The sequence below is a fragment of the Prenolepis imparis genome, unplaced genomic scaffold (assembly GCF_030444845.1).
Source record: "Prenolepis imparis isolate NDT839.2.m4 unplaced genomic scaffold, iyPreImpa1.0 SCAF_14, whole genome shotgun sequence".
In the NCBI taxonomy this organism is placed as follows: domain Eukaryota; kingdom Metazoa; phylum Arthropoda; class Insecta; order Hymenoptera; family Formicidae; genus Prenolepis; species Prenolepis imparis.
In genome coordinates this window covers 1,676,002-1,688,302 of record NW_028141172.1, presented here as the reverse complement: position 1 = coordinate 1,688,302, position 12,301 = coordinate 1,676,002, and the positions used below count along the sequence as shown (strand labels likewise).

The following is a 12,301-nucleotide window of genomic DNA, read 5'->3' as shown; positions in this document are numbered from 1 at the left end:
AGTAATAGCATAATCATCCTTGCTCATTCATTACTAATTTCACGCGGCACTTAACGTATATAACGCACGCGTGCATTTACCTTCTCTTGCATGAGAACAGAGAGAGGAGAGAGAGAGAGAGAGAACATGAATTGAGTGGCGAAATTCAGATGTAGACGCCACCGGATCTGGAATACGGTGTGTCTGCTCATTCATTAAACGCATTAAGCGCGAATTTATCAGCGATCAAGAGTATAGACACGCTTCGATTCCTATCCGCATCTACATGTAACGCTGGCGAACGGAGCGGAAAGGTAGAAAAAAGTGCAAAGGAAAGGAGAACGAAACGTAATTGGGGAATCTGCGGTTTTTTTTTCGAATTACTAATTTGTTTTATTAATGCGGATCCTTTATTTTCAATTTTTCATTTCTGTATTTCGCACCTTTCGATCCTCGAATCTCTTCGGAGACATTTAAACATTCGGATCTTTGCATTCTCGAAATCTAACATATTTGAGAGAAAGACATGCTTTCGTTATTTACGAGGGTGTTTAAAAAATAACAGCAAATTAAATATTTTGAGGTATATAATTCAATTAGAAATACAAATAATTTGTCATTTTTCTACATAATCACCCTCCTTTTCAACACACTTTTCACACCGTTGCATCGACTCCTTTATTCCATTAGAAAAAAAATATTTTTGGTTGTGCCTTGATCTTCCAGCCCTGACCTTACTTTCTCTGATTATTATTGTTTGGACCCCTGAAGGACGCTTTGAGAGGACGAAGATTTGGGAATGATGACGAGGTCAGAAAACGGTGCATACCTGGCTGGAGGCACAACCGAAATGTTTTTTTCTAATAGAATAAAGAAGTTGGTGAAGAAGTCTATTAAAAAGGAGGGTGATTATGTCGAAAAATGACAAATTATTTGTATCTCTAATGACCAGTTTCTTCGCCTCCAGTTAAACTATATCTTTGTCTCTTTTTAAGAACGTGAAAAGAGACAAAGATATAGTTTAACCGGAAGTGAAGAAACTGGCCATAATTGAATTATATATCTCAAAATATTTTAATTCGCTGTTACTTTTAGAGAAACACCTTCGTATAAACTTGGAATATTGCAATCTATATCATTTTGGAAAAACTTCTAATCGAGATCGTTCGATCTTATTAAACTTGTAATATTCTACATCTCGAGTCCTGTTTGCTCTCGATCGTTATCAGCAACGGGGGGATCTTGTTGAAGGGAAACAAGTTCCCCGCGAATTCTGTCGTCGACGACGATCGTCGTACGACGCTGTTTCCGCCGTGGCCGAAGTGGTCGTCTTAAATCAGGGCCGACTTGCAAAGAAAATAGCGAGTGGTAATTGAGCCGTAACCCTCGGCCGGCGAACACACAAATATTTCAGCGCCGGAGGAGTCCGCTCATAATTTAGTCCTCATAATTAAGATGCGCCGGTAAACTCGCCGGAGAAGCTTCGCCTTGCTTTCGTTGCATCCGTTTCGATAAAAGCGACGAGAGCGATGACTCACCAAAATAGGCATAATCCGCGTGTATGCTCTCTCGCGGTACTATCTTATTACGGAATTTACAGAAATAAAAGAATACGGTCTCTTTAAAACTTAAAGCAGCGAAAAGTCATAAATTAAGCCATAAATCACGGATGAGCCATAAGAGATTCGATGACAGCTGGACATGCAAACAGACGATTACTTCACACCTGGATGGGCGATGCGCGATGCTTCGACGATTGAAAAACGTGTCAAAAGTGTTGTATATTTTGTTTCGGTTTAGCTTTTTATCGCGGAGTATCGAGTTTCACACAGAAGCCGGAGACCTGTCTCGCTCGAACGTCCCTTTCCAGAAATCGACGAGCGCGAGAGAAAAACGCAGAGATAATCCGAGACGCTCGCGAATAAGACCAACCCCATAAAAGTCGATTGTCCGTTCGCGAATCCCGAGCGACTATTAGCTACATTGTATTTATATCAGGGTTTGAAAAAACCCGGGTTTTTTTTAAAAAGTCCAGCCCAGTGGGTTTTTTTTTTTAAAACCGGATTTTTTGGGGTTTATTGGGTTTTTGGGGTATTATTGAGTTTTTTGGGATTTTGTTGGGTTTTTAAATTTTTTAAATTTAATTTTTTATAATTCGCTAATGATTAAGAAAATTGGCTATTTAATTGGCACAATTCCTTATTATGAATTAATTTTTATTTAATTTTTTTTATTTATTAATGTAATAGACCTTCTATTACATTAATAAATAAGAAAAATTAAATAAAAATTAATTAATATTAAATACTTCATTTATAATATTATTAAATTTTTAGCATTTTTGGATGGGTTTTATAAATGGGTTTTTAAGTAAGTTTTTTAAAGTGGGTTTAACCCAATAAAACCCGGTGGGGCCCACTTAGTCAAACCCTGATTTATATTCAATTAATTAAATAGGCGCGATTGAGATAATTGTGCTGTAATAATTTATGCAGAGAAACATATGACAAGTGTTATATATTTCAGAGATATATTACATATTCTTGAAATCTCCATGGAGCGATCTAAAAAATGTAAAGATCTAGATTAAAATCCATCATTCATATCTCTTTATTATTATCACATTTCTTTATTAATGAGCGACGTTTCTCGATATCAGCGAAAAGATCTCGCTTATAAGAAGGACCCTTTCGACTTTGATTAGTAACGATAACGGGATTAAACGTTATCTCGCGCGGATCTCCGCGGTGTCTCCCGGAATTTCGACGCGGAGAGAGAAAAAGAGACGCGGGACCGGGGACATAAATATGACGACGGAATCACGATTCCTGGGGCCGGACCCTGACACATGTGCTGCGACAACGACGGAACGGGCAAAGTAACATAATACGAGTGTAACCGCCGACGCATAATCGGTAGCCATTCCGCTGTCGCGCGCTATCTTCTCTCGACTCTCCTCTCGGATCGCCGAGATACGCGTATGGTTGCCCTCTTCGTAACTTTGGAACCTTAGAACTTTGCATAGCGCGATCTCGTGTCTTGAAACTTTTTCGGAATTTGCAAAAAAAATTGTCATCTTTGAATTATTTTACAACTTTCGAAAGGTAGAAATTTCCTTATTACAGTGTCACTATACACAGAGATATTTACATCCTCTGTACATCTTGAATTTTATTGAATGTCTTAAAAGTTACTGCCGATGTCGTTTTTATTTTCGAAAAAAATTAAATTTAACCCTTCTGTCAATGAACGAATACCCAGGCGTCTAGAGCAACTTTAAATGTTATTAAATGTCAGAACTTTTCTCTGTCCGAAATAAAATACAAAGGACTTTTGCATCTGAAAACTTAAAATATAACCAAAAAAATGTTTGATGTCCAGCAGTTGCTACAAAAAAATTCATTTACAATGCAATGTATCGAAAACACGTGGTTGATACCCGGTTGATGAAAAGGTGAAATATTATGCATTGACAGAAGGGCTAAATAAACGAATTTGTGCCGCGCTATCGACGGTCTAATCTCTCGCAAACAGTTTTGCCAAACGACGACAATTATGAGATTGGTTGAGACATCAAGGACATCTTCGAGGAGTATTTTTTTTTTCTAAAAATCCTTAACGGGTGAATAATGTCCGCTCAGCTGGAACATGGCCAGTCTCTTTATTACGGACGACGGGATGCAAGTGTGATCGGTGCGATATCTTCTCGATGTAGTAGATCTCGTGAGATAGGGTAGAAGAGGAGGGTGTGTGTATATTTGTGTATATTGTGACACCTGCGCGCCCGGGGCCCCACTTCGTGCATCCAAGGATAAATGCGAATGACGCCCCCCTCCCGATGATACACCATAACTCGCGTTATCAGATTCACTTGACAATGGCGCCCCGCTAGCATCCGTTTGTCCGTCCGCACCACCGGACACCCTCGCGAAATTAATTCGGCGAAATGGCGACGAGCACTTACTTACGCGGTGCTGGTAGCTACCCCCCTTCTCTCTCTTTCTCTCGACAAAATATTTGGCAACTTTACATATTACGAGGATTATCGCGTCCGAGAGACGTTTCGCAAGAAAATTAAATTAAGAAAGAAGAATTATTTCGAAAAGAGGCGCACGCTCGATCCAAGAGGAGTTGAAAAAAAAAACCCGGAGAACCTCTCTTCTTCGCGAGTATAAAATTCGTTGCCTGCGTGTCCCGGCGAGGGAATTTGTCGGTGGTTTTTACGAGTCGGCCGGTCGTCGCTCATTGCCATACTCGCTGGGGGATTCGGCGCGTATCTCGGCAGGGGGTGCGTTTCCTCCTTCCGCCAAGGTCGCTCGCTTATGCGTTTCGCCAGCCTCCGGCATAAACCATCTCCGCGCGAAAGTATCGCGTTACCGTCTCTTGCGAGCCACCGCGCGCGAGATGGACAGCTGGAGATTGTTGTTCCTCGCGCGTGATTTACAGATGCGCGACTTTGTAATCCCCCCTCCTCTTTCTGTAGGTAGGTTACATCGCGTCACTCGTTCAAGTTTTTCTGGAATTTATGACGTACGCAGGAGGGTTACTTAAGTAGCGATGTGTCTTAGCACTTTTGATTTTGGGCCAGTCTTTTTGTAATTTTTGCATTTTAAATCGTCCCAACAATTTTATCCTCGCAATAAAAGAGAAAAATTCTGCTCGTCTTTTTTCAAGTAGAATAATAAACTGCGTTTGAAATGTGCATAATTATATGTGTATTGCGCGCGTAAAACGCGTTCCGGATAAATTATAACTTCATAATTTCTCGCATCTATTACAATGTCGGATGAGATATGCTACAGGATTGTCTCCGGTCGCGGAAGCATAAATCGCGTCCACCGTGCACTTGTTGTACAAGTATCAGAGATCGTTTCTCGCTGCTAAATCGCTGCTAGGCGTTTAGCTTGCACAGTAGGAGTAAATTAAGTTGGTAGCTGGAGGAGGATAAAGTTGGAATCATGTTTCTAGAAGAAATGGAAGGCGAGTTTCCGCCTTATAAAACGAACAGAAATTCGCTATAATTTACAAGAATCTCCTAGTCATAGGAATTTAATGAAATAAATATATGTCAATTTTAATATGTAATCTATAATCCAAAATATATCTAAAAAATTCGCAAACAGTAAAATAAGAATTTGAACAGATCCGATAATTCACCCTTATAAAACGAACAGGGATTCGCTATAATTTACAAGAATCTCCTAGTCATAGGAATTTAATGAAACAAACAAAAAACATATGTCAATTTTAATATGTAATCTATAATTCAAAATATATCTAAAAAATTTGCAAAATAGGAATTTGAACAGATCCGATAACTCACCCTTATAAAACGAACACGGATTCGCCATAATTTACAAGAATCTCCTAATCATAGGAATTTAATGAAACAAACAAAAAACATATGTCAATTTTAATATGTAATCTATAATCCAAAATATATCTAAAAATTTCGCAAACAGTAAAGATAGAAATTTGAATAGATCCGATAATTCACCCGGAATCATCATCGGAGTGACGTCGCGATAGGAGGATGAGGATCCTCGCGTAGTAGTGCCATGTGAACAAAATTTTCTCTTAGAATTTACCCTAAAAATCATGGTAATCGTGGGACAATATGGTATGGAAAGAATTTTATGAGAATTCTGATTAATGTTGTATTTATCACAATAAAAATAATAATCGAATTTTACTAAACTGCGCATAGTAAAATTGATAAAACATATTTGATATTTTATTGTAATAGATATTATTTTTATTGTGATAAATATTAATCAGAGAAATTCTCATAAAATTCTGTCCATACCATATTGTCTCACGATTACCATGATTTTTAGAGAGAGAGGATAAATTCTAAGAGAAGATGATCTCTGTGTACGTAGATTAACCGTCGAAGGGGGTTCGTCGCGTGGTATGCCAAGGGGAGAAGGCGGCCCCCGGCGATATAACGCCGTGATCTAGATTAATGCTGGAGCCGGTGCCGGCAGCAGTCACGTAGCGTCCCACGCGCAGCGTGTGTCCACCTTGGTTTGCGCGCGAGAATGTCCCACCGGGCCCCGACCAGAGGTCCGCGGTTCCCTCTCTCTGTCGCTACATTATTCATAAAATAAAACGTGCGAAAAGGTAACCAGGGAAGAGGGAAAGAGAAAAAAGAATGGCACGGGTGTGGGGACCCGAGTCCTCCGAGGGTCGAACTTGTGCGTGAAACGCGACGTTTCGCCTGCGTTTGCACACTCGCCCCGGGATTAACGCGAAAATCATTCATCAGGCTCTCCACTCTCTCGCCCCGACACTTCCGCCGACCGCGTGTCGTTAATAATGCGATACACGCGAGCGCGCTTGTCCGCTATTAAGACCGCGTTAAACTCGCTGACAGCGAGTTTTTCGTATAATCTCGGGTTGCCGGGGGAGACGAGATGTACGCGTCGTGAATAGCGATTGCACACGATAAGTAACGCGTGTATAATTGAAACTTAATTATGATTATATTGTATAGTTACGTATAGTTTAATTAAAAATGGATAATTATAGCTACAGATATAGATGACACGTGGGTGATAACAATTGTGATGTGTACAGGATATTTTTGTATATTAAATCGTAAAATTACTTTTCTTCGCGAAACTCGAGATCGCTTACGGACACGTAAGAATTTTAATGTCTGAAAGAAATTTTAAAGCTCTCGCATACGTCTGGCAGCTAAATCTCGAGGATGTTATCGCGCGACGACGGTCAAGTTAACCTTGATACAGATTCTGTACGCGCTTTATGGCATCGTGTCTCTGTCGCATTAGTCAACGACTGGATGTCCAAAAGATACCAAGGTCTGGCGATATCTATTCGTACACAGATTGTTATGTACAGTGTGTTCAAATATAAATTCTCAATATGAAATCGCGACAAATTGGCTTAATAAATAATATAATATCAAATATTATCAGCACAATTAGTTACTTATATATTCACGCTGCAAACATGAATGTTATCATACATTTTTATCCTATCCGCTTATATATAATAGTAATTATCAAAGAAGAGAAGTAGAGCTTATTTTGTTAGCCGATTTAAATTTTCTGACCGCGAAAAAAGCTTCCTCGAAATTATGTGAAGTAGCCTGATGTTGGGGACACCCTGTGTCGCGCTTATGATGCAGCCTTACATTTCTGCCGCGGCCAAGAACTCGTTTTCTGCGCATTCGGGGATTAAGAAGCGGCGGCCCCGGCCTTGCCTGGCTCGACCGATGCCGTAAATTATTATTTCTACCGATAAAGACCGTCGTCGGGGCAGCGCCTCGCTGAGTGGAATTCTACCGGTTACACCGTAATTAATGCATCTGACGATAACCGGCGGCGGCGCAGATCTAATCGGGGCGCGGATTCGCGCGCCGATTGTGGTCGCGGCGCCTTATCGCGAAATAAATGCACGCGCGTGGCTTTCGAGAAATGTATATTATATATATATAGACGAGAGACGAGCAAATGTATGCTACCTCGCTTTTACGTCGCTACTTAGTATGCGTTACGTAAATGAGCGGGTTGGATCCGAATCCGTGAGAAATCGTAGAGTGGACATGCGTTCTTTTTCGCAAAAAATGAGGAAGTCGTTGTCTGACCGCTAATTATCATATCGCGAGCATTGTCGAACCGCGCTCGGATCCTCTCGGACGCGTCTGGTACCCGGAAGAACGCGGGAACTCACCGAGATCCGAGGGGAAAAAGACGGGAGAGGAAGAGGGAACGGAAAGGGAGAGGAGGAGAGAAGAGAAGTCCACGTGGTCCGAGTGTGCGAACGCGCGGCGAGCGGTCCGCCGCGCGTTCGCGCGCTCGTTCTCCATAAAGGATTTCCGCCGCTTTTTTTTTTCACCCTCGGAGAGAAGAAGCGGCGCGCTACCGAGCATTGTATAATAATGTATCGCATATGGCGCATCTTGTAAAACTCTGCGGGCGTCCCTCCCCTCCCCTCCCTCGGCGTCTCGTCGAGAGAGAGAGAGAGAGAGAGAGAGGATGAAGACCTGAATGAGGTTTCGTTCCCGGGGCCGGCTCATTCATCCGGCACGACGGCGGGCCTTAGAGAGGTGACGAAAGGTCCCCGAAAAACCGCCTCCTCCAGGTCGCGTTCGACGGGGGGTTCTTCGGAAGTCTGCGGATTTCGTAGAGCGGCTTCTAGTTTTCGATCGCCGGTTTTACCTGCGATCGGCTCTTCTGGTCGGCGAGCGATGTAAAGAATGCGACGGGGCGGGGTGTGTGTTTCGACGAGGAGTAAATAGGGGGAAGAATGTTTTATGGGATTGTGCGAGGGTAATACGGTTGGGTTGCGGGAGCTTTTTATTTCTTTCTCGCGTTATGCGTCACGTCACAATGTCTCACGCTGTTTCACGCTACGTCTCATATTTTAACCTCTCCGTCGACGTAAATTATTCCTCTTCTGGAAGCAAATAACACTGATTTTATCGGCTAAAGATAGATAAGCGTGACGGAAAGTTGTCCGGTCGAACTCATGCGACGATAAATCTACTTTACAAATTACTCGCGATTACTTCCGATATGCTGTGAATTGTTAATTTTTCTTCGAATTTTGGTCGGAAGATATATTGTTTACAGATTTCAAATAGTGTTTTCTTTCTGTTACGAGGGTTGTTGTTTTTGGCAAATTTGAAAATTAGAATGTTTATTATTTTTGCGTCTTGTTCAATTTTCTTCAAACGATGATTCGTTTGTATCTCGCTCGATTAGCCAACAGGACACAACAGATCCGATTAGATGAAAATATGTGGTTGGTACACCGCTGGAGACAAAACCAGCCTCACGGTGGTCATCGCCCTATTCAGGACCGGGAGTAGTCAATAGGATCAGAGTCTCGATAACAATGTGTCCCGAGTCAAGAGACCCTCGAAGGAGCGGGGGACTCGGTACGGTTAATCCTCTCTACATCGACAGATTTTAGGTCTTACACACACATATAAACCTACACGTACGTGTACATAAACAGCTCTTTGAATTTACAATTTTTTTTTGCTCATCGAACTGCAGCCAAAAAAGGGATGTTCTTTCCTTTGTAACAATAATATCCCCATTTTTAGATCATCTCATTCTTCGGACGGAAGTTTGCACAATTGCGCGCGCGATTTTACTTTTTATATCCCTTCGTACAATTTCTTGGCACATTTCATTGTGGAATCTATATATAACGTGATCTTTTTTAGGAGAATTTTTCGCAAACGCTACTCATACGACCGTATTACGTTTCATTCGCGATTTTCACAATATTTCTCGTTTACATTCAATGTAAATAATCTCGTTTTTGTTCCGCATCTCCTCATTTTTCAATCACAAAGATTCAAATCGCGAATGCATCCAACGCATCCTCCCTTTGTTTCTACCTATCTCGTTCTATATAAATATCTCTGATCCGTGGTAACTTCATTTGCAACATCGCGTATTTTAAACGAATCCTTTGTCCGATTTAAAAATCTGACGATCTATCAAAGAAAGAAATGTAGAAAGAGATAGTGAGAAGAGCGAGAAATTATAAATATCAAATTTTTAAAATTTTAACATTTGCTGACTTGAAAAATAGAAGGTAGAAATAAATAAAATTCAAATATTTAATGAAGAACGTAGAAAAGTATTTATTTTAAAATCCTGTCAACGATTTGGGTGCCTAAAGCAACTTATTAAAACTGACATCTCCGAAAAACAAATTCAAAAAGGAAATTTTCCTTTGTATTCGGAAGTCCTCTAAAGTATTACGAGAACTTTGCCTAGCAGGTGGTATAAAGAAATTGTCAATACAAAATGTGTGGGAAAAAAAAAACATTAGATCTAATCAATACCACTTAATCGCTCGGCGAGTAGGATAGCCGGATGGGTTTTGTCCGTTTTGAACGCGCACAATAATGATGTATTGATTGACAGAAGGTTTAAATGACAGAACATGAAAAGAATAAAAATCCAGTATACTTTCAAATAATCCAAATATTAAGCATTTTACGGAAAACGTGAAGAAAAAAAAACCCCAAAAATCCAAGGGCCCGACAAATCTGTGGGATTTGCTACATCCTCTTTCGCGGTGAACGAACGCGCGTTTATTCCGTCGTCGCCGAAATGCATATCCATTTCCGATTCCGAGCGTCTCTCGAAGAGGGTGGGGACGTCGTAAAGGAGAAGGACGCGGTATCCTTCGATGGGACCGGCTCTGCGCGCGTTATAAGATCGGCCACGTCTTTATCTAGGTTCTTTAGTACGCGGGGCGAGCGCGGGACGGTAATATATTTCGGAAGGCGCGGAGAAGAGATAAGTGGCCGGGTAGGTAGGTAGCCGCGGCGCGGTTGTCGGCCAGATAGTCGACCGGTCTCCGGTAATGGAGACTGCAGGGTGCCGCTAATGCAGTAGCGATGTCACGGTGCTCTCTCTCTCTCGGTATACTCTTCCCTTTCCCTTTACTTTCTGCCCTTTTGCTCCTCCATGATATCCTCTGCTCTCGCGATATCAGCCAACGTGAACGTTCCTCTATCTTTCCCCGCTTCTTACTCTCGCGCGTGTACGACGTGGTCTCTCTTTAAACTCTCTATCGAGGACGTTGAATATCGGCGGGATATCACGATGCGATAGTAGTCGGACGTGTGGAATGTGTTTATGCGAGATAACGCGGCGCAAGTTTATTTTCGTGGTGAATTATTTTTTTCTCTTTCACTCTCCAAATGTCCCTCTTTCTCTTTGATTAATTGAATACGAGGGATTCAATGAAGAAGAGAACAAAAAGAATTTTTTATACAATTTACCTTCTTATAAACTAATTAATCATTAATGATTTCTCAATTAAAAAAAAACTGGAAAGATATAAAATACTTTTGTAGCATAAATATACAAACAACTGGCACTCGGTGCATTCGGTTAATCTCGCTACAATATTGATCCCCATCCCCCGTTCTCTCTCTGTTCACAGGATGTTCGGCAGCATGAAGCGGTGCGCGCGCTGCCAGGCCGCGATCCTGGCCTCGGAGCTGGTGATGCGCGCGCGCGAGCTCGTCTTCCACGTGCGCTGCTTCTCGTGCGCGGCGTGCGCGGTGCCCTTGACGAAGGGCGACCACTTCGGTATGCGGGACGGCGCCGTGCTGTGCCGGCTGCACTACGAGATGGGCGCCGAGCTGCATCCGGCCCAGAGCCCGCCGGTCCCGGTCTACCCGCCCGGGCCGCACTACCCCGGCCAGCCCTTCCCCTCGCCCGAGTTCCTCCACCATCATCCCCATCATCATCATCACCACGCGCCGCCGCACCCGCATCACTCGATGCACCCCCAACATCCGCAACACGTCAGCCCGGTGCCGCTGCAGCCCTCCACGCCTGCGGTACCCGACGCGTCCTCGCCCCCCAAGGTGCCCTACTTCAACGGCGCCGCCGCCGTAGTCCCGCCGCCCAGGCAGAAGGGCAGGCCCAGGAAGAGGAAGCCCAAGGATCTGGAGTCCATGACCGCGAGTCTCGGTGAGTGTGGATTTTCACGACTTTGGTTGTTAATATATCGAGAGAAAGAAAGACGAGTGTCTAAAGTATACTAAAATTTCTTTCGAGTCTTTCAAACCTCCTGGAAACGTCCTGGAAAAGAGATCGATCCGGGTCCTCGCGAAGGGCATGTGATTTACGGGCGTGCGTGGGCGCGCGAGACACGCTTGCCACCGAAGCCTGATAAAATTTGTCGGCGCGACATAAATTTCCGAATCGAATTCCCAACAAAGCGCGTAGTAGTATGCGTTGCGTGGGCGGCAGCTCTCTCTCTCTTTCTCTCTCACTGACAGTTCTCTCTCCCGGGCGAGGACTCAATTCCCGATTGTTGACCGATCGCGTGGGAACAAGCTGGTTTCCAGCCGAAAAACCAGCCGCCACGAAGCTTCCACTTGCCAGCACTTCTCTCTCTTTCTTAATTCCCTTTTTTTTCCCTCCGTTCTCGCTGGAGGAGGTCGTTCAGTGTCGTCGTGTCGTCGTGAAAAAAGATCGTAGCAGTGCGCAGGTGATAGCCCGGGTACCACAAGAGCCCAGTCTCTGATCTATCGAGGCTCATGCCAGCAATTTTTTACGGCCGTCGCTAAGGGCCGCGACGGTCCACGCTTTCGAGGCGAGATAAATAGCCGTGCGTTTAGTAATTGCGCTTGAGTTACGGTTGTAGTTCGTAGCGAGCGGACGATTTGTAAAGATTAATTGTCTAATAAGCGGCGCGCCGTACCGCGATCTCGATAATTTCGCGTCTCTAGCTTGCGACACGTCTCTTTTACAGTGGATAATTATATATGAAATTAAAAGAAGAGAGAGAGAGAGGGAGAAATAAAAAA

General features: G+C 43.1%; 2 protein-coding genes across 7 annotated transcripts in view; one reads left to right on the top strand and one right to left on the bottom strand.

The window, feature by feature from the left end:
- The window catches only part of LOC145945515 (uncharacterized), a 163,181-nt gene that overhangs the window by 61,143 nt on the left and 89,737 nt on the right, over positions 1 to 12,301 (bottom strand). The window lies entirely within an intron of this gene.
- LOC145945511 (protein apterous-like) overlaps positions 1 to 12,301 on the top strand; it is a 60,843-nt gene that overhangs the window by 18,927 nt on the left and 29,615 nt on the right. For all 6 annotated transcript variants that reach the window (XM_083054573.1, XM_083054570.1, XM_083054571.1 and 3 more), the window contains exon 4: positions 10,924 to 11,459. In XM_083054573.1, coding sequence (XP_082910699.1) covers positions 10,924 to 11,459 — 536 coding nt within the window. The remainder of the gene's footprint in view (positions 1 to 10,923; positions 11,460 to 12,301) is intronic.